The sequence below is a fragment of the Alligator sinensis genome, unplaced genomic scaffold (genome assembly GCF_000455745.1).
Source record: "Alligator sinensis unplaced genomic scaffold, ASM45574v1 scaffold188_1, whole genome shotgun sequence".
In the NCBI taxonomy this organism is placed as follows: domain Eukaryota; kingdom Metazoa; phylum Chordata; order Crocodylia; family Alligatoridae; genus Alligator; species Alligator sinensis.
This window is the reverse complement of record NW_005841903.1, coordinates 862,350-882,850: the sequence shown is the minus strand read 5'-3', so window position 1 is coordinate 882,850 and position 20,501 is coordinate 862,350. Positions and strand designations below refer to the sequence as shown.

Genomic DNA, 20,501 nt, shown 5'->3' with positions numbered 1-20,501 from the left:
CCCCCCCCCCCCCCCCCCCCGAGTGATGCCCTTGCCAACTAGTGTGGTATTAATGGGGTGTAATTCCATGCGCCTCTAAAAACACAGCACAGAACTCAGCCAGGAGAAAGGTCTCTGTTGGCTTTCAACTATCCGTCTTTACATTTTTGAGGAGCGCTGACAGCCAGAGAGGGCCCATTCTCCAGCAGAACCAATCTGGGGGCCTGTCCTAAGGCTGAGCAGCCTAACAAGGGATGTTCCATGGACTGTAGGGCTGCCTGACACACTGGTAGTCCTCTCCTAATAGCACCTCTGGCTGCCTATTCACATGCTCGGAGATGGGGAGGTGGGGGGGCAGGGTATTTTAATTACAGTGGTTCACAGAGAGCTGCTCTAATTAAAATGCTGCAGCACTATGTGTATTAAGACCCTGCACATTTAAAAATGGCTGTGGAATGCTTTAAATAAAGCTCATTCAATAAAGCGCCCCGTGTCCATTTTGAAATAGAGGGGGACTTAATACATGTGATGCTGTGACAATGCTAGAGCATTCAAATTAGAGCGTCGGAGCACGTCTATAGGCAGCCTGATTCCGGCCCTCTCAGAGCCTGTGGAGAGCAGTCTCATAGCTGTCTCTGCAGTGTCTGCAGAGCCTTTTTAGGGATCCCTTAAATTACTTGGGCCATAAGGAAGCCAGAGCAGGAGGAAAGATCTCACCCATGGCATTTAAAGCACAAAAAGTTCAGTGTTTCATTATATTTTTGTAAGAACCATATTTATGTGCATATAAAACTAAAAATTACTGAAGTACTAAGGATTAGTGTCCTGCACTTTTTGCTGGCTTTCAGAGGTGAGTACATACCAACAAAGGGTTTACATGCTTGAATTTATCTATCTGTAAATCACAAGCTGTTATATACGACTCCTTTTCACTGGTCAAAAAAATCTCAAACCATTTAAGGAGACTTACATTATGCCAGTTCCTCTCTATTTGTACACCTGGGACTTCCATCGCTAGATGACAAAGACCAGTAGACACTGAAGGACAGAAACTCAAATAAGGAACAACTCATTTAAGCTGGCAGAACTCAGTTGCATGTCTGCTATGAGCAGGAAATGTAGTCCTATGGCCAATGCTTTTAATGGCTGCTGTGTGTGACTGAGTTTTTTGGAGCCAGTCTGAGATATCCAGACTGTGTACCACACCGGTGGAAACTGCAGGTGTCCAGGATCTCTGAAAAACAAGATGAAGGGTTGTCAGTGGTCATTAGGCAGCCAAAAACAGAGTGACTGCCTTTGAAAATGGTTGTACATTTACTAGACTGCAAGTATCTAAAAAGTAGTTAATATAGGACACATATAATAAAATCAGTGTGCATTTAATGCGTCGTACTTGACATAAATAGTCATTAACATACAATATTTGTTATAGTTCTTTATCGGTAGGTTTCCTTATTTGTTAAATATTGTGATACCAGAGAGGATATCTGTTCTGAAGTGTTTTCTTTCACTACTAAGCTGAAATGGATATGAAGGAAAAAGGCATTCTGAATACTTAGATCAATGAATGCAACAGAAGAAAAAAGTAATTAAGTGTCTCTGCAATCAGATTTTTGTATTATAGATGATAATGGGACTATGCCAATGCAATGTCTAATTTATATATTAAAAAATTCTCACTTCACAGTGTTTTAATGTGATTTTTTTTAAGTATCCTAAGTGACCTTTGCCTAAAACAAGTTTTGCAAAAAGTTCCACAAAATGTGAAATAAGAAATATATATCCTTCCAAGGCATCTGTTTACTTTTTTAAGCATGTAGCTAAAATCAGACTGGGCAACCCAATAACAAAAGATGATTCACTTTCTAATATGTTGTTAGGAATATCCCCCACTTCCATGCACCATCAAGCAACATCAGGATTGCTGAGCTGTGGGCATAGGGCAGGGGTGGGCAAAATGTAGCCCACAGGCCAGATGCGACCTGCCAGGCCATTCTATCCGGCCCGCGGGGCCCCTAAAAATGTTAGAAAATTAATGTTTATCTGCCCCTGGCTGCCTATCATATGGCCCTCGATGGTTTGCCAAAACTCAGGAAGCGGCCCTCCGCCCAAAATAATTGCCTGCCCTTGGCATAGGGTGTCCTTTAAGCATTCTGGAAGAATTCAGGCTGAGTCCACCAATATGCCTCTGGTGACCAGAACTGGAGCTCCCCATGTGCAAAGATTCATTTCTTGAACAGAAGCCAGTTCTCTGCCTGCAAGAATTAACCACAAACAGTCCCAGGCCTGGCATAACTCCAAGAATGCTTCACCTTCCCATATACAGGTGACACTGCCTTTTTAAATGAAATTCTTGCTCTCCTGGCAAAATGTCAGACACAAAAAGGAGAGAAATGAGTCGATGTTTTTCTCATTTGGCATCACACTAATTAAGAATAAAAAGGGCCACTGGAGAACCGACATATTTTTCTATTTCTGTAAATGGAAGGAGAACTTTAAAGGTAGAGTTAGTGTGTCCATAGTTCCTTTTCCAAAATGTATCAAGTAGATTAGGTATCTGCTAAAATCTACTGCTATATCCACAGAGCAAGGACTATCGTCTAGTGCCATGGTTCTTAACCTTTTCAGACTCCAGGCCCCTCTCCATAACATTTTTTAGCAACACCTTCCACAGGTGTGGATGGAGGAAGCTCTTCCTTTTCCCCTCGCAAGGGAGACATACTCCCCTGCCTTTGTCTCAGCACATAAAGCCCAGGGCATGCAACAGGAAGTGCATTAGCAGGGGTGGCACTTACTGCACCCTGTCCACAATGGTGTTATGCCTGTCTGGCTAACAGATGGGCCAGGAGTAGCAAACCTCTAGGCAGCCTGTCTTTTCAGGTCAGGCTGCAGTAGGAATATCCCCTCCTGCCTCAGCCACTTCCTGATCCAGCTCTCCATAGCATCTCCCCAAAACAGAGGCATGTCAGGGAAGTTCCTCCTGGTACCCTTAGAAGGATCTCTAACAACCCAGTTTTGAATCACTGGGCTATTAGTTAGAACACAAGACTAAGACAGTGGTATTCAACCTTTTTTGGACTCAGGGCACCCCTTCAGAAAATGCCAGCTCTCAGCTTTCATTTCTTTCTTGACTATAGAAAAATAATTGAGCAATTCTTTTGTTACGAAGAACTTGGAAAGGCTACAACAGGTCAGGCTGTTTTTGATGCTATGGATTCCTATTTGAAATCTCTGGGCAATAGTACATGCCACGGCATTGAATCCTTATTAATTTAATGAGCTTTAAAAATGTTAACTTGGGTTATTTTGGTGAGTTGTGTTTGTCTTTTTATGTCACGGTCTTTCAAATGAATTAAATCCTGTGTGTAATTCCTCACAGATTTCAGCAGAGGAGCCAAATACCAGTTTACCACCAGTAATGCCTTTCCTAATAAATTACAGCAGGAGGTACACGTTCCCCGGTAAACTGGCCTCCACAGTCCCTGCCCCACGCTGGGAATCTCACGTTAAGCTACCCCCCACCCTGCACGCCAGGCCACGGTTACCCCAAAACCCTGCCACTTGCACCCACCTGGGCTCAGTCCGGTGTCCCAGTAGGTGACCCGGGGTAATCCAAACGACAAGCCGTGTGAATCATCCCCTCCCCTCCCTTTCCCTTCTCCCCATGTTACAAAGTATATCTGAGTTTAATCTAGTAAATGACATGCAAGTGTTTGTACACCTAATATTGAACAGCAACCTTAAAGGATCTCACATTGCCGCAGGTTACTGCATCACAATAGTTGAGAATCACTGCCTTAAGACACACTACTAGCTCTTCACAGATTTACTTGGTATCCCTGAGCAGGTGTTTTTACCTTTCTGTGGACTCTATTTGTAATGTGCTCATAGCCCATTGGACATACAGGGAAGTAAGTCGTACATTAGCATTTACAGAGTCATTTTTCATTATAACACTTTGTTTTCATATGCTTATGGCTAAAATAGTTGCATGAGGCCAAAAATTTCGTGATATCTGCCTAAGTGGAGGGACTGAGACAGACACTTAACTGGATATTCATGAGCCAGTCCAATAAAACTATGGAGAGAAAGTAAGTCTTTCCATTGGTTGTATGACATGATTATTTTTTTTTATTTTCGAATTTTATTTCAGCAAAATATGGCTAACCTTTGAAATGAGGCACAGCAATACAGTCTCTAATGGGAACAAAGTTTCTAACTCTTTTCCCATAACAAACTCAATACCAAGTTATAAATGACTGGAAATTACCTCCAGGAATTTTCTATTTAAATGCGTTTGTGTGCACTCTGTTGTAACGTGGTTCATTCTTGCCTACCTGGATGAGAAAATATATTCTTGCTGTAATTCTGTTTTAACTCACAGAGCTGTACTTACCTGTAATATCTGTGGTATGATCACAGAATACAGCTTTTGTTCATATAGTGATTCATCATCGCATATGTATCAGTCCATCCACAATGTCACTCTGCCTGTTTTAATTAGATGTATCAGATGTTCTTGGCAGCAATTCCCAAGTGTCATATCTGAGACTGTCTACAGTAGGGTAGGGTGTTTAAGCGAGGGCCATTCTCCCTTGCTCAGCATGCTGAGATTTCTGTGGCAAATCCCACAATGCACTGCAATTATCCAGACACTCCGAATTGGTGCACTTTCCCCCAGTTGGTGTCTTTTTGTTGGCAGCTTTGAAAGAGACAGGGGAGAAGCGGGCATAGCTGCCAGTAATATGAGACTGTATATCTGATAAAGGTGGCATCATAGGAAGAGCTCTGTAGCTGTCCCTATTGTCAAAGTGAATTTCAGAGGCCAACCTCTTGAACTGTCCTAACTGCACTTGTTATACTTAATTTTGATTAAGGGGCGGTGTGGACAGAATAAACTGATCAGTGAAACTATTTCAGTCTCCAATCCAATTTACTGAACAATTAAGTAATACCAAAACTTCAAACTGTCTATAAAGATTAGATATCCTTACGTAGGACGTCCAAATGATGCGCATTGACTCAGCTGGCAAGGCGTTGTCATGGCACTAGTGGCCACAACTGCAGTAGCTGGGTGTCGTTTGCTTCTCGGGGTTTCCGAAGGTAAGCTTCTTTGGCTATCTGTAAATTCTCGCAAGTTTTTTTTTTTCTATATGATTGACAAGCTTCCATATGTAGTTATGCCACAGGTCCCCACCAATCACACCTTCACACAGGCTGTCCCCATGTTACTTTGTTACCTACATTCTGTCTTTCAGTGTTCTTATTGCTAAGTATGTCACCTAAGTAGGTCATCTAAGTAGGTCAGCTCCAAGCTGCTATGTGCTTACCCCACATCCGGCTCATGGCATTGGTTATGTCAAGGACTACATACCCACTGGAGGCATAATTTGTGGCTCTCTGGACTGGCAGAATTCTGGATTTGACTTCCTGTGTTGTGTTGGTGCCTTAGGATGCAAAACCTCCCTTATGAAAGAGACTGTCCTAACCAGTGAGAGACCTGCTATTGCTCTCTAAAAAATAGACAAGAGCTAATGATGCCTATTTTCTGGAAAAGCCCTCTAGACAAGTCTACAATAAGAGATATTGCATGGAGGTGTCCCGAATAAAGTCCTGCTGCATGTATGGTAAAGGAAGCCAGCATCACAAATATAAACATGGCAGTAAGAACTGCCTGTGGGTGCTGATAAAACTCCCTTTCTCATTATTTCCCCACCCATATAAAGTCCCAAGGCTCTACAAATGAAATGCATATTATTATGGGATACGACTGGGCGGTACATATTGAAGATTATAGGCTGTACAGAAAGGACAGGGTGGGGAAGAAAGGGGGAGGGGTTGCGCTCTATGTCAATGAGCAATATACATTGACCCTCATCAAGATGGAATCGAAGGATGAGAAAGTAGAAGGATTGTGGGTTAGGTTACATGGGGGGCAAGGAGAAAGGGATTTGGTAGTAGGGGTCTGCTACAGACCCCCACACCAAGGGGAAGAGCTAGATTCGGGGCTCCTGAGGCAGCTCTCAGAGACCATAAAAACTAAGGAGGCAGTAGTCATGGGGGACCTAAACTACCCAGACATCTGCTGGGAGACGCAGACAGCAAAGTCCCACCGGTCACGCAGGTTCCTATCCTGTGTACAGGACCTCCACCTGACGCAGGAGGTACACGGTCCCACGAGGGGGAATGCCTTACTGGACCTGGTATTGGCAACGAGGGATGATATGGTAGGGGACCTACAGATCGGTGGTCATCTGGGGGACAGTGATCACCAAATAATAGAATTCTTCATAAGACGTTGAGTGGGTAAGGTAACTAGTAGGGTGAAAGTGCTAGACTTTAGGAAAGCTGATTTCAATGAACTCAGGCGATTAGTCAAGGACGCACTGCAGAGTAGGAGTTTTGAGGAGATGGGAGCCCAGGAAGGGTGGCTGTGCCTTAAGCAAATGATCCTTTGGGCACAGAGGGAGACGATCCCGATGCGAGATAAAAGAGGAGTTCATAAATAACTGTCAGTCAGTACTTCCTTTGAAGATTATATGGTGCCCTCCCCCCTCCAAAACCGCCCCCCCAAAAACCTGCAAGCACAAATGCACATAAAGCAGTCCAGAGAGAGCATTTTGGCCTGTTATTGTACAAACATTTCTCTCATTTTTGATGTTGAGAAACTTGGATCACATAACACGAATCTTAATTGGGAAGAAGTTGCAAGATAAATTTAAAATAATTTGGCAGTTGTTATAATTTACTGAATGAATTTCCCCTTAAACTGATCTAATAGCTGATCATTTTTCATTCATTTATGAAGAGCCTGACATTTCTTAACCAAACTTTGCTGCTTGGAAAAATCAAAGAGATTCTAGAAGTAAAAGATAATTAGCTCCCTGGCTATTGAGACATTTTGAGTTTACAAGCTCTGAATATCAGAATCTGAGAGCCCAGTAATCAGCTTGATAGGCAACATTTGTCTTCTATGGCAATCTGCTAAATTGTAGCTGAAAAGCTAACTTCTAATACATTTTTTTTCTTCATTGCACCAGAAAAATTACTTTGCAAGGTTGCAAAAAAAGCGAAAGAATGCAGAAAGTCACGATATAGGCTAGAAGTAACAGAGTAGGATATAATAGTTCAGGATTTTTTCTTTACAAGCTGTTTTGTAGAGGGGGAAGGATTGGAGATCTTTCCCGTGGATTCACTCTGGCTTGGAAACTTTGTGGCATCCTTCTGCAGCCAAAAAGACTGAACCACACAAAGCACATTAAGGATTTGAGGCTCCTGTATGCACTGCAGGAGACCTCCTTTAGTTCTGTTTCTAACATGGATGTGTCCAAACTGGCAATGTTTTTCAGTAACATTTTATGTTGATTTGTATTTATTTGGAACAGGTTCCAATATTTATTCTCCACTTTGTAGGGCTGCTGGGAGGCTTTAATCATTTCTGTTTGTAAAGGCTTTGAGAACCTCTAAAGGATGGCACTATCAAAATGCAAAGTAATTGTACTGACCCCTAGAGTCTAGATGGATTTGAACAGCTAACCTCTGCCAATATTTGGACAACTTTTAATGTAATAAATATTTTTGGAAACAGAGGGTTGAAACTGATGTGCTTGTCACTCGATGTACATCTAGCCTTTAATTAAGTTGCAATATATAAATGATGTCCTAGAGAAACAAATTAATTTGGCCTTCAAGCCAAGGGTTGTAGTAGCTGGGTGGTTACTACATGAATCTAAGTTAATGGCCTATATTTCCTATGCCACTTAAATTTTGGGGACTGGGACAAACATGTCTGTTTGTGGTCCCTGTTTTGTTATACACTGCAAGTTAAACCATGTGTTTTTAGTCTGGAGAAGTATAACTGGAGCTATGTGGATTTTCTTCACTGTGAGAAAAGCTGGCAAAAGCAAAAAAAGAAATTACTTCAAAATGTTTTTTACAAAAATGCAAGACACATATTGGCTGAGCATTTTCCCTTATTGTGAAAATCTAGCATGATGGTAAAAATGTTGCTAGCATCTTGCACATTTCTTTCAAGGGCAAAATGTGCTGCATTTTCACCATGTTAGGTTAAATCCAGTGTAATCTGGATCAAACGTGCAACTGTTAAGGAAAATATCACACACTGTAGGTAAACCATAAATCATAGGTAGACCCTTACAAGAGTAATATGGGGTGTTGTATGTCACTACACGTAATTTCAACAGAAAAATAGGTACTGCTGCTATACAGAATTTTTGTCCAATAGGGGTTGTGAGCATGGCAGTCTTTGGCCTTTTGGTAGGGCAAATTTAGTATTTCCTATGAGATCCTGCCTATGCAGGGGGTCGGACTCGAAGATCTATTGAGGTCCCTTCTGACCCTAGCATCTATGAATCACAGCATGTTGTCTGACCAGGTGGAATTAATCTGGAACAGTACGTACACAGCCCCTTTAACCCAATTTATGGGAAAGTGAACAGAAGACAGAGAATACAAGTATAATTGACCAGCAAGGTAGCAGGGTTCCAGGAACCTCTGAAATAGCAAGCAGTTCCGTGTTTCAGAAGATGGTAGGCCCTGAACTGTAAACACCAAAACAACATAAAGAAAATTCTACCTATGGTTTTAATTTAGATTTCTAGAATGATTGCCCTAGTGTTAAATCAAATTTTACTAAGTGCAACAAACATACAGAAGCCGCAGTTTTAAAAGCTTCATGTTACTATCAGTAGCCACATACACAACTGTTAAATGTAAGAAACTGGGTTTTTTTCCTATAGATTAGATTTTTCTCCATACTCACCTAAATTTCCCTTCTTCAGTATTTTGTTGCCTTTTCTCTGATTTCACTTATTTCCCCCAACTCCTTTCATACTGTCAGCTAATATCCCTGGCTCTTTACTCCATGTTTTGGTGTCTCCAGGCCTCTTTCTAGTCTCATGTTCTGTCCTCCCTGAACCCACATTCCGTTCTTGCCAAGGTTCTTTTAATCATTTTCATTTGCTCTCAGTCCCTGCCTCTCACTCTCCTTTATTTTTCCTATTCAAACACCCAATACACTCCTCCTTCCTTATCTGTCCTCTACCTCTCCCAGCTCCATCTGTTGACAGTCAAGTAACTTATGCATACAGATCCATCTGCCTCTAAACTCATTCACTCTCTTCTTTCCACTCGCAAAAAAACCCACCTTCAAACAATTATCTATCCCTGTTTTCAGCCTTTCTGAGTGATTTCCTCACACAACTGGAACACACTGATTGCTTCATATAGCATATGGGAAATTTAGATGCTGCATATCCATAGTCAGCTGGCTTTTATTCCATTTCAAAGTATTGCTTCCATATGGCAGAGATTTCCTCCACATTAAGTGCTCAGCAGTATGGGCAAGTATGCCTTTTTTCTTTATTCTCCTGCTGTATCCCAGGTACTGTGGGAACTTTCTCATGGCACATTGTGGGATACTTATCAGAAGCCAGCTGGAAGCAACTACAATTCTGAGCTCTGAGATCAAGCTCGTGAACTCCCATAACTCCCCTCCAGCCATCCCAAGATCCATCTCTTTTCTGTCCAGTCAATGCCATTTCCAGCATACCTACTGGCTAGCCTGGATGAATCTGCTCTATCCTGTGCTGCTGATTTCAAAGAGACAGCAGCCTTTTGAGAACTCTCCATCAAATGATTTCATTTCTTTAATTATCTTCTGTACCACAGAGCAGCTTCCACAGCAGTGCCAACATTTAGCCTATCGGTAGTTGTATTGGGAGGGCAATGAAAAGGAAGAGACTGCCATGGACCAGCTGTTTCTGGAGGAAGTTTTCTTGGATTAGCATCACTTAGTGTAGTGTTGCTTTTCAGTGCTGCATGAAACAATATTGGCCAATGGATCATGTGGCAAACAGGATGACTGGCAGTGGCTGCAGAATTTCAGGATGACAAAGGGCACTATTCTGGAGGTCCACACAAAGCTCCCCATGATATCAGTGCTAATTCCTGAAGAAGGAAGCTAAGAACTGGCCATAGTCAATAGCTAACCAGCTTGGTGCAGGCAGGTGGATGGTTGTGGATGCTGCAATAGAGGTAAGTGCCAAGTGGTGCTATTAAGAAGATTATGTCTTGGGGTGTCGTTCTGTCATTGATGGCTTTCCAATCACAGGACTGTCGTCGCATTGGCACATTGGTAGATACTATATTTCTCCTTTCAAGTCTGGGCTCTGAGATCTAAAATAGAAAGGAGTAACTCTGGCCTACCTGACCATTGTGACCGGTTTATATATATACATATGTGCTGGGCTGGAAAGGTTCCGTTTCCCAGAACCTTTAGGAACCTGCTTTTCTTTTCTTTCCATGGTCACCACTATGGACAATAATGATGTTTGTATTTCCTTTTGCTAATTCTGGGTGGCTCTATTTGTCCTCTTTTACCTTGGTTACTGAAACATTTTTATGGGATAGTTGGAAAATTGAAAATAAATGTTTACAGCTGTAAAATGACAGAGACTTGTGCACTAAAAGTAAGATGGTGATATTTCATGGCTTGGCTACAAGCTGCTGAGAAATACCTGCTTCAAATTACAACCACAGGCCATGTGTTTCTCTATATATGTGAAAATACCAAAGAGTCTCTCTGACATGTAGAAGGTAAAGTTTCATACAGAGTCATAAATAGCAAAGAGGTCCTGGATTCTCCACCAATCCCCTGCTTGTAACAGCTGGTACAAATTGTTCAAGACCCAAGAGAGAGGCCTCTGGGTAATAGGACCTCTACATCCCAGCTTTTCTAGTGAAACAAGGAAAGATGAGAGGAACCAAGACCCAGAGGAGTTTTTGCAGGAGAGAGTCAAGTGTGCTGCAGCTGAGTTTTGGAGAGCACCTATAAACTGGGCTGTCCCAGTTAGAAGTAGATTGTTGTTAGAACCTGTTCTTCTCAGTTCTTTAAAGGATTACTCCAAACGTAAGTACTGGTTGTTCTATTTAGTTGAGTAAAGAGCTTGAGGGGACTTTAAAGTAAACAGAAAATAAAATTCCTTCCTAAAGTAAACTAGCTGGTGTCTCCTAAAACATGTTTTGTTTTCTCTTTGAGTGAGCCTTGTGGTTTGTGAGAACTTTGAATCAAGGCTTGGCCAGACTCCTACAGAAGAACTTGGTTACATTCACAAGAACTCTGTCTGTCAGACTCAGTCTTTATTAGTGTTTGGAATGGTAATATTCTTAAGCAAACAATATGGTCCTATACCTCCTTCAGTCCTCAAAGCTATTCACCCATTTTATTTGTACTTTGAAGAAGGATGGTAAAGGGTCTTGCTATTTTTTTGGCCTTCCTGTAACTAACAAACACTAAAGAGAATACTGAATTCAGCTCTGGGTATAGTTCTTACTTCTGGCCCCATGACTAGCTAAATATACTAACAAGATAAGTTAACCAAATTAGACGTGAACACATGCTGAGGCTGTCATTAAAAGTGCATTAAAAACATTAAAAAGAAGCATCTCAACTTACTTTTAATCAGAATTGTCTTTCTTTGTAAGAAGTATATAAATGTACTACCTTTTGTATCGGGGTGCTGCTTGTAGTCATTGGTCTAAGGACATAAGCAGACAAGTTTCTCTGCCTGAACCCGAAAGATTGCAAAGAACTTTCCCAACTATTTTAGTTGGTCTAATAAAATATATCAGATTTACCCAAAGAACCTTGTCTACCTTTTGTATCTCGGCTACTATGGGTGACAAGTATATATGCTTAGCTCCTGAAGCTAACACTGGATCTTATGAAATGTGGGTGACCTGCAACTTAAAAGAACAGGGGCAGATCTCCAGCTAGCATCTCTGGCTTCAGGAGAATCACTGTGCTTATTCTCAGCTGAAGACCTGACCAATAGAGGCAAATAGTGGATTGTAAAAGGGTAAACATGCTTTCTCCTGGTTTCCCAGTGAGGCTTGATCTTAAGGAAGACCCCCTTCTTTTTCCTTAAGAAAAGGAACTGGTGAAGGATAAAACCAAAACATAACTTCTCTGCAAAATATTTTAATGGATTTTTTTTCTTCCCACAAGAACACCATAATAGCATCAGTATTTTAAGACGTAAGATTACATGTATATTATTTGCTTTCCTCTTTGTTTTCAACTTCCAGAAACAGTGATGTACTGCTAGTGGAGATAAAACTGTAAACATAGTTCAAAACCCTGTATATGAATGGGAGATGAACAAATATACTGGAAAAAAAACTTGCCTATCACAAGGGTGAATATTTGCCAAAGGCTTGTAAAAGAGAAAAACCAAAAATATAAGCAGAGTAACAAGAGAAAAACAAGAAATGTTTATCATATCCAAGATCAGTGGTTACTGTATGCTAGCAGATATAGTCAAATATGAGCTCATCTCAAACCCAACACCTGGTAAGTAAGTGTGACTACATGATTTTAAGTAAAATGAAGTAGAGTATGTTGGATCCTGGCCACACACGCACTGGTCACAAAAAGCTGCTTATGAAAAGTAGGTGGTGAGAGAACAGCCACTTCCTACAACCGTGCTCCTCTCATAACCAATTAGATTTTTTTTCTGGGACTCCTCCTCAGCTGTCTCTCACATGCCATCCAGCCCTGGGGACAATACAAACACTATTTGCCAATAACCAGTGACCTGCACAATTTTCATAAACTGTAACTTGCAGCCACTTCACACCTATATAGTCAGATATCTTGTTAGATTAGAGTTGTACCCAGTGCCTGTATGAGGCTTCCACATTTCTAATAATTTACAGATAGTGCTACTATTGATATAGCTACAAGTCTTGGTCCATAGTTGCAGTCTACAGAATATAGGGTTACCCCCTATTGCAATTCTGGTCAGGATGGCAACAACTCTCCCCATTCTCCTAATAGACACTTGAAAAAGGGGTGGTCATTCTCTAAAGAGAAAGCTAGCAACACAAGCATCATGAATTAATAATCTGGTATTGTATTCTGATAATTTGTACTGGCTGACAGGTGGACAACTAATATGTACTATTTTATAAACAGTATAATCTTAACCCTGGAGAATTGTTAAAACACAATACATTTTCAATTAGCTTTGGTGCACTTCTTAGTATTTGTACTAAGATGTAATAGTTTACAGTAGTAACAGCTGTCTGCAGCTACTTAAGACGGAGACAAGCTTCTTATTTCTCAGGGATAGTTCAAGAAAGATAGACCAGAATTGTATCAAATGCATCTAGGAAACACTCTTGAGAACACTAGCTTCAGATGGTCTCTGGAAAGCTTCCACTGTTGCTTCCAACTAGATGTTTAATGCATACAAACTTACTCAGGTTATGACTGCACTTAGAGGGACACATAAAACATTCATGTATATTTTTTGAAACTCCATCTAAGAATGGTACTAAACTATTATATATGTGAATTAACTTTGTCAGGAAAAAGTAGTACCCACCCTTCAAATTATACTTGGCTGCTGAATTCAATAACCTGAATAAACAAGTACAAAATGCAAATGTCTGTGCAAGGTTTAAGGCAAGCACCTTTTAACAGAATTCTTAAACACCTTTTAATTGAGTATGCTGAAGTGTTTTGTCATGTACTCTGCCTCATTGCCACACCTCACCCTGTGGTATAATTGTGGTGCTTGTTAGTGTTTCTGCAGCCTTGTCGTCTCTAACCTTTGTGGAAGATGGAAGAAGAAAAAGAAACCAGTCAGAGCAGATTGATGGATAGCACTAACCAAAGACAAGTGCAACATTGAAGAAAAGAGAATGAAGTGCTACAAGCTGCCTGGCATTAAGTGCTCTGATTTGGAGGAAAGCTTTTACAAGTAGAAAGGTCTGCTAGTACCTGCTACCACCTAGTGGGAGAGGAAGGGGCATCTACCATGAACTTTTTTTGTACTTTTTTTTTTTTGAATTATTATTACACAGCTTATATTACTAAATAGACTAGAGGAAAACTAGTTTTGGTCTCCAGTGCTTCTACCCAGAAAGAGTTGTGCAGTTACACAAAAGAGGTTCCATTTCAATTACTCACTTTTTGGGCCATACACGGAGCCCTTCACCCGAGACCTAGCATTTAGTGATGTGCAAGGAGTTGCTTGGTAAGAGAGTACTGAGTCTCACTGGGAATGCATTTTAATAGTCCACAACCCAAATGGCTAAGAGGAGGATCCATTCTCTGAGATATGAAGATGAAGTATGTTAGCATAGATTCTTCTTGTCCAGTCTGTTTATTCCTGTCTCTTAGACGGTGGCTTATATTCTAGCAGCTTGTAGAGGGAAGCCATCCCAAAAAATACAGTTTGGAAGAACCACTGAAGCTGAGTTGGGCCGTGAGTGATGCCTTTGGTCCTACAGCAAACCAAGGAAAAAATACAATTTTCATAACGGAGCATTAACTTGATAAGAGAAGGAACTCTGACAGGGTTCCAAGACTTGATTACACTGTGTATTTTATTTCAAAGAAACCTTGGGATAATTGCTAAGGCAGTCCCAATACCTTTAATAAAGGATTCAGCAGACATTGGTAGGAGCTTTCATTAAAATTATTTGAAAGGTAGTCTCAAGTTAACTTTGAGTTCTACCTATTCAGGTAACACTTTCTATAACTATAGAATGCAAAAAGCACTTGGATAGTGTCCTCAAACACTCAGAATAAGTGAATTACAATAGGCAGCATAAAAAGGTGCTGTTGTCATTTTCTGATACAGGAGTTGCAGGGGCAGTGAGTTAAAAATCTGAACAGCAGAAGCCTGTTATTGAAACAGGAAACTTTTCCACATGCAAATCAAAAGTTCCATATGAAGTTATGTTTCTGTGGTAACACTTACATTTAAAAAAAATGCTCAGAGGAATTAATCTAAGTACGAATAATGGACTTCTAGCTATCACCTTTCACCTAAAGAACTGGTTGTAGGCTCTCCGAATATCAGACCACTGTAACAGTACATAAAACAGGCCCATTAAGGCTCCATCCAAGTAGCTTTGTCAACTGTCTGAATCATTTATTTAGCTTATACCCTGTGTACTATCACTTTTAGAGTAAGTACTAGGCAAAATCTAAAATGCAAGGCATAATACTAATCTAAGCTACATCCTTTTCTACAATCTTACTCTAAATGAATATCCAAGAAATTGTATAGGCAGCTGATCTCTGAAGGGGCAAAGGTGGCTGTTATTTCCTTTGGTGTCTTTGCCCAGCAAAGGAGGGAGAAACAAAATATAGGCTGGTGCAAGTTCTTCTACAACAGGTCTGTAGGCACGGGGCCAAGTGACACAGCTTGGCGTAGGTCCTGAAAGCCACTGTTTTCACCTATTGGTGTCTGTCTGCTTGTTGGAGGCAGGAGGAATAATGGATGATGGGAACATGACCCAATTCCTCTGGAAATCAACTTGCACAGCAGCAGACACCTCTTTCAAAAGGAAATATGCCTCCTAAGATACTGTATTTCTAGGAGTCCAGTAGACTATTGGTACACTACCACAGTGCCAGTAACACTTGTATAGTTTTGTTCCTAAAGACTTGTCACTTAGGGTGCATCCCCATGAGCAGGAACATGGGTGTCCAGATATGCATGGATGTTTGTTTCCCTGGGGAAAAGTAGCAGCGGCACACCTTGTGCCACTGCTACTTGTCACCAGGGAATGCCCATACCACGCACACTCTCATACGCGGCCTGTTATCCCAGGTAGGATAGGGGAGGCAGAGACCAGTAATTCTGCTGGCCCCAGCAGCCTTACCTGGAGGCCTCCAGGACCTGCAGCTGTGGCGATCCTGCAGCAGGGAGCCTGGCCAGCAGCTGGAGTGTGGCTCTGGCTGGCCAGGCTCTGGTTTTGGGTAGTACATGCTACTGCCACATGCAACACCCCATTTTTTTAAGCATGCGTTTTTTTGACCCTGGGATTTTATTTATTTATTTTTAGGGTCAACTCCACCCCATGCTGACAAGTAGCAGAGTGGGAAACAGCTGCATGTACAGCATGTGTGATGTGTGGTGCCACAGATGGGTCTGCAGTGCCGCACACTACACATCCACGCTCGTCTGGACACTGCTTCAGTGTCCCCTAAAATAATTCTTCCTGCCCTTCAGTGTGGTTGTAAATAAAGTAATAATTCCATCAACAAATCTCTGTCCACTTTCTCAGGAAGCTGCACCGCGTGAAAAAGTTCATTAGCTAGATCAGGTGTTTTCCTATTCCTATTGTAAAGCATTAAGTGTAATATGAAATTCTATTTACACACACAAGTTTTGTCACATACTTAGAGCACCCTCTACTGACCTGAGTTAAACTATTATAGTAGCTTACATTCTTAGGCCCATTTAGAGTAGAACAGGCATGTGGCAAATGTTAGCTAATACATGCTAAAGTGTTCTAAAACTCCCCTTTTTGCTTAATAAAGTAAACTATATATCAAATATTTTATTTCAGCTTAGGGTATCCTGTATATATAAAAACCTTACTTGCATAACTTGACACTGTACAAGGCTTCTGCTCCATGAATTCCCCAGGCAAGCCAAAACCTGATGATAAAGGAATGGAAACTTGTTTTAGCTGTAGAAGATGAGGACCACATTGTATCCATAAACCATTGTGTACAGCATGGAGAGATGCTGAAAAAGCAGAAACTATAACTTCTTGCTTTATTAACTAAAGGAGAAGCAAGATTAATTCTAAGATTATTCAGGATAGGAAGCTTTATATGCAGCCTAAACTAGGGGCGCTCAACTTGCAGAACCAAGTGATCTGACCTGCAGGTTTCCCCATGGGTCTGGAAATTTGTTGGGAGAGCAGCAGCAATTAACACTGTCACAGCTCCCTTATTGCCAGATTTCCAAACCCAGCATGCCAGGATAGGGCCCAAGGACCAGATCCCACCTGTGAACCAACCTGGCATCACTCATCCGGCCCGAGGGGCAAAAAGACTGGCACCACTGGTCTAAACAGAAACTAAATGCATACAGGAAGTTAAGAAGCAACTGAAATTTTCACTGTTTCAGCTGGCATTCACCTAAAAGTTCTCATGTGTTTTGTAAAATGGCAGATAGTGGTCCAAAAACCATGTGCTTTAGCAACCTGACTGCCAACTAAGCCATACAAGTTAGCCTTGTACACTGAGCAAACTTCATAGATTTCATAGACATTAGGGCTGGAAGAGACCTTTAGTCCTATACAGGCAACCCCCACTTAACACGGTTTCAGTTAGAGCTATTTCACTGTAGCACTAATTTAAAATTCATACCTTATTCCACTGAGCACTCAGGCAGTTTCACTATAGCACTCAGTGGAATCAGTGAGTTTTGGCGGGCAGGAAGAGAGAAGCAGCAGTAAAAAGGAGTGAGTGGCAGCGAGTGGGTGGGTGTGAGCATGGAGACTGCACTGGTGACCCAGGGCTGGCAGGGGCCTAGGGCAGGGCGATGTGGTGCTGGAGCAGCTGGCGAGTGAGGGGGTGGGGAGAAGTGGCAGCAGCGGTGAGTGAGGGGGTGGGCGTGAGGGCAGGGCCAGTGCCCAAGGCCAGCATGTGGTGCTGGAGTGGCCAGTGGGCAGAAACGGCTGTGGCAAGAAGTGGTAAGTGGCAGTGAGTGGGCAGGCAGGCGGACTTGAGCAAAGGGCGGCCCTGAATATGGGGCCCAGGGCCAGCAAGGGCCCAGGGCAGGGTGAGACAAATTATATTTATTTACATTAATTTCTATGGGAAATTGGGTTTTGCTTAGCGCAGTTCCGCTTAATGCTTGTTTTGTTTGGCAATTAAGGATGTCACTGCCCCCTCTCCCCTCCTCCTCCCACCCCAGCCAAAGCAGTCAAAAACAGTGTTCAAACTGATATGTCAATACTTCTTAAAGCAGGGCTGGCCAACCTGCATGATACAGGTGGCATGGACAGCCTGTTGTGTGTGTGTGGCATGTAGCTGATGGGAAGGTTGGGACAGGCAGCACACCAAAAGCTAAGGCAGGGAGCAGAAAGCAGAACAGCTGACCGGGCAGGGGAAGGGGAGCAGAGTAGCATTTGGAGGGTACAGGCCTAAACTGTGTAGAGTAAGCAAAGGAAAGCAGAAAGGCCAAAAAAGGTAGGCCTCCACTGTCTTAAAGGATTTAAATAAGTTCACGGGGGAAAAAAAATCCAACACTTAAAAACTATCTTAAGTTGTGATGTGTTCATAGATGTGCACCTGTGATGTTTGTATTTTTCTGTAGCATAGGAGCATTCAGAGCATATTTTGTTCAACTAAACAATGTAGGCTTGCTCCAGTTAAGTGCTGTGATGATAACACACCAATTACCTTCTGAAAGGGCTCCAAATTTTGGAGGGGCGTTAAGACTATGCTAATTTAATTTCACTGTGTACCAAGCCAGAATTTAGTGTTGATTCACATCTCCAGTTTCCATGATACAAATGAATCTTGCGACCATGTTACAGAGATTCCCTGAAATAAGTGTATGTGTGTGTACTGAAGGAATACCTCATGTGTACAGAAACTTAACAGCAAAAAGATCTAAGTGTTTTGTAACAAGGTGAAACTCTTAGTTACGCCTATGTTATAAACAGCAATTTGATTTTACAGCTGTTGACCACAGTATTTTTAGTGTAGACTAAGCCTTAGAGCAAGTGTAGTGCCAAGACACCCTTTTTATTTCCCTTTAAAAAGGGAAGTTAACAATTTCCCTGAAGTATCTAGAGACCCACCTATTGTTTCCAGGGTAATAAACTTAAACTTATAAGAGGTCCTGGAGAAATAAAATAAAATTTTTCCAAGTACTATAGTAGTGTTGGTGGTAGCAGCCCTTCAACGTAATAAAAGGAATCATCATGAAGTTAGGCAATATGGAGTATTAAGAACCAAGGTACTCTTGAGAGCAGAAGGGAAAAAAAAAAAAATCAGAGTAGCAACAACATTTTAGCTTGCTGAAGATACCTTACCCATAATGCAGCAAGTTGTGGTGATTGTCAACTAAATATTTAGTAAGATGGCCCAATGGTCCCAGGCTTTCATATGGTATTGTTGTAGGTGAAAAGACTGCACACTAAAAGAGAAACACAATTAAGTTACCCTCACTTTTAAAAAAGAAATCATTTAACTCTGGACTTGAGATTTTGCTCCTCTTTATCCATAATTCCTGAAATGCTATTTAACTGAGCTAGACTCAACTATACAGGTTAATTATTTAGCTTGCTTGTTGCTCTCTCATCCAAAATATCCCCTCTTCATAAGGCTACCACCATTTTAAGAGGATAAAGTCAAGCTCTTGGCCTAAGAAACCCAACCTAAGAAAAATTTAAACTATGCATATTTTTGCTACATCAACCAGGAGTAAGGGCTAGTAAGCATAAAGAGTGGTTGATGCATCAAGCAAGCACCTTTACTTTTGTAAGCGGCGTTTTTAAAGACAAGAAACATGCATGATTGATGGGTAAGATAATGTGGTCTCTGAAGATCTCAGTTTAACTTAAGTAATCCTAGAAGAAAGAAGGAACAGCACAGATGGTACTGTGCAAGCTGCAACTTCACGTGTATGCTGCAGTGCATGTGTGTTTTTTAAGGACACATCTTAAAGTGGAAGTGGAGTCATGGAGGATGCAACAGAAGGGCATTAAGAGTGCTGATCTGTGGAAGATGCTCAAACAAGAAAATGGTTACACTGGGGACATCTGTTAAAGAATATGTTGACATTTCTCTCATCTGTTTAGCTGTAACAATTTTGCATGTTAGTGGTGAAATCTGGTTTCAAAGATGACTTCATGCCTGCACCTTTTGATGAATTGGCAGATTCTTCCACAACAGGTACCTATTTTAATTAAACAATGGTGATGGGCATTCACTTCATACAACTAATTTAAGTCATGTGGCAACTTCTGGGGCCTGGCTTTGCTAGTACACACTTCTGCATCCACTTCCCCAATGTGGAAACTTTTAAGGTAAGAAAATCATGCCTAGCTGTTTGCAAATTCAAACACTGGATGACAGATACAATCACAGAAAAGTAGGACTGGAAGGGACATTAGGAGGCCGTCTAGTCCAACACCCTGCTCAAGGCAGGCCCACCCACTCCAGATGTGTCCCCCTCTAACCTGGTCTCAACCTGCCAAGGATGGAGCTTACCTAGAGAGACTGTATAACCTGCTCCAGGGCTCAATGCCCCATGAAGTGAGAAAGTTCTTCCTAACAGCCACCCTACATTTCCTTTGTTGCGATTTAAGACCATTACTCCCTCTGCTGTCCCCTGCAGCCACAGAGAACAGGCTACTATTGCTCTGCAGGTCTACTCTTCAAGTACTTCGAAGCTGTTACCACGTCCCTTTCCCACTCAGACAAAATATCCCTGGCTCTTTCAGCTTTCCCTCTTACATCATGTGTCCCGGACATCTGCTGCCATTGGCTGCCCTCCTCCTCGGTTGGCTGCAGCGCTGCTTTTTAGCCTTTCTCCATTTGCAGACCCCTTAAAAAATAGAGAACGGAGGTGTGCCCCGTCCGGATGGGCAGCGGGGCGTGCACCTACTTCAGCTTGTCACAGTCACCTCCCGCCGACCCCGGAGCACGGCACGGCACGGCCTCCCCGCCGGGT

General features: G+C 41.9%; 1 protein-coding gene across 1 annotated transcript in view; it reads right to left on the bottom strand.

The window, feature by feature from the left end:
- Positions 1-11,964: 11,964 nt before the first annotated feature.
- Positions 11,965-20,501, bottom strand: part of TMEM254 (transmembrane protein 254) — a 10,522-nt gene continuing 1,985 nt past the window's right edge. Inside the window, exons 2-4 of the mRNA XM_006018489.1 lie at positions 18,859-18,962; positions 16,404-16,463; positions 11,965-14,292 (exon numbers count right to left, since the gene is read on the bottom strand). Of these exons, the coding sequence (XP_006018551.1) occupies positions 14,172-14,292; positions 16,404-16,463; positions 18,859-18,962 (285 nt within the window). The 3' untranslated portion in view covers positions 11,965-14,171. The remainder of the gene's footprint in view (positions 14,293-16,403; positions 16,464-18,858; positions 18,963-20,501) is intronic.